This window comes from Stegastes partitus, unplaced genomic scaffold, assembly GCF_000690725.1.
Source record: "Stegastes partitus isolate 25-593 unplaced genomic scaffold, Stegastes_partitus-1.0.2 Scaffold602, whole genome shotgun sequence".
NCBI classification, from domain to species: domain Eukaryota; kingdom Metazoa; phylum Chordata; class Actinopteri; family Pomacentridae; genus Stegastes; species Stegastes partitus.
The window spans coordinates 1-1,430 of NW_007578333.1; the positions used below are offsets into that span (position 1 = coordinate 1).

Below are 1,430 nucleotides of genomic sequence, written 5' to 3' on the forward strand. Positions count from 1 at the left end.
GGCTCCTTCAGGATATCAGTATGTGGAACTCCCAACTAGTCAGTCAGAGCTGATGAAGCCTCTTGGATGAGAGGTGGAATGTCTTCAAGGAACTCAAGCAAGTCCAGTTGCTACGATTAATCTACGAGAATAACCATGACCTGGATGACTGAGAATCTTCACAGACAACTAGTGACATAGACATTTTCTTACATCAATCCACTGACTTGTGCTTTTCAATAAAAGGGGTGAATATTTCTGCAATCTCTGTAGAAATCAGTTTTCACTTTGACATGAAGAGTCTTTTAGCAAAATCGTGTCTGAGAAGCCCATGACTCAAAGTTGAAAGCAATAAAATGTGAAATCCTCCAAGGGGGATGGGTACTTGACACAGAAACTGTATCTACCAGCTTCCATCCACATTCCCCGGCCCTCCTACCTCCATCGGATTGACCGTGATCGTCAGAGCGGAGTCGTCCCAGCTCACATCTGACTCTTTAGCCGACTCTGCCAGCTTCACCTCCTGCTGGTGGGTCAAGTGGATGCGGTATATGCCCAGCACCACCACCACCACCAGGGCAGCAATGCACATCACGATCACCACTGTGGCAGCGCTGGGTACACCTGAGGAGTGGAGGAGAGACGATAGAGAGGTAAGAGGAAGGGAACAGACTGAAAAATGAAACACAGTCAGGCCAAAGCTGCATCGCTCTGAATGCTGAAACTAACAAAATGTATTATTGTTAGCTAAATGCTCATGTAGCTTAATTAGAAGACCTTCACCAGCTACTGTGGCGGTTTAGCGTTCAGTCGGATGCTCGCAAGAGACACTTAACAGACACAAAGATGTTAATCTTACAGGAGAAAAGATGCACTGTACCGCTTTCAGTCACTGGTTTATTTCCATCTAAAGTGTTGAAGCAGGTCGACACACCGGTAATGTAAAATACAAATACACGTCCAAGGACTAGATATAAATGAAACATGATAAACAGCCACAGGCCCCGACTCCAAGCCCACAGGCCATACACACCATTAAACAAACACATATCCACATTCACTCCCATCCAATCCCCGGACAGCTCCATCAGCACCATATTAGAATCAGGGTGGTGAAGGGATCGAGATGCTGAGAAGGAGAAGGTTGATAAAACACTCGATTCTACACACCCATAAGACAACCCATCGGTCTGTCTTAGACTCAGTCCACATTCCTTATAACACAGGCCAGAAAACTGCTCTGACTTCTGCATGTTGTGACGGGCTGCACATGAATCCTTGTTACCGTAGCAGCAGAGGCTGCTCTTTAACTGCTGTTGTGGTTATATACCTAGAGTCCTGTGTTGATCATCGTGATCTTCGATTGTTGTGACTGCAAGTTGATTTTTAAAAAACTTTTTGGTTCATATTGACCCATTTTTCATAATGATACTCATCGTGTTGCTTTAACC

The 1,430-nt window shown here is 45.0% G+C and overlaps 1 protein-coding gene across 1 annotated transcript in view; it reads right to left on the reverse strand.

Annotated features, from left to right (window-relative positions):
• Positions 1–418: 418 nt before the first annotated feature.
• LOC103362784 (calsyntenin-2) overlaps positions 419–1,430 on the reverse strand; it is a gene marked incomplete at its 3' end in the record, with an annotated part of 206,548 nt that continues 205,536 nt past the window's right edge. The window contains exon 16 of the mRNA XM_008289268.1: positions 419–603. Within this exon, the coding sequence (XP_008287490.1) occupies positions 419–603 (185 nt within the window). The remainder of the gene's footprint in view (positions 604–1,430) is intronic.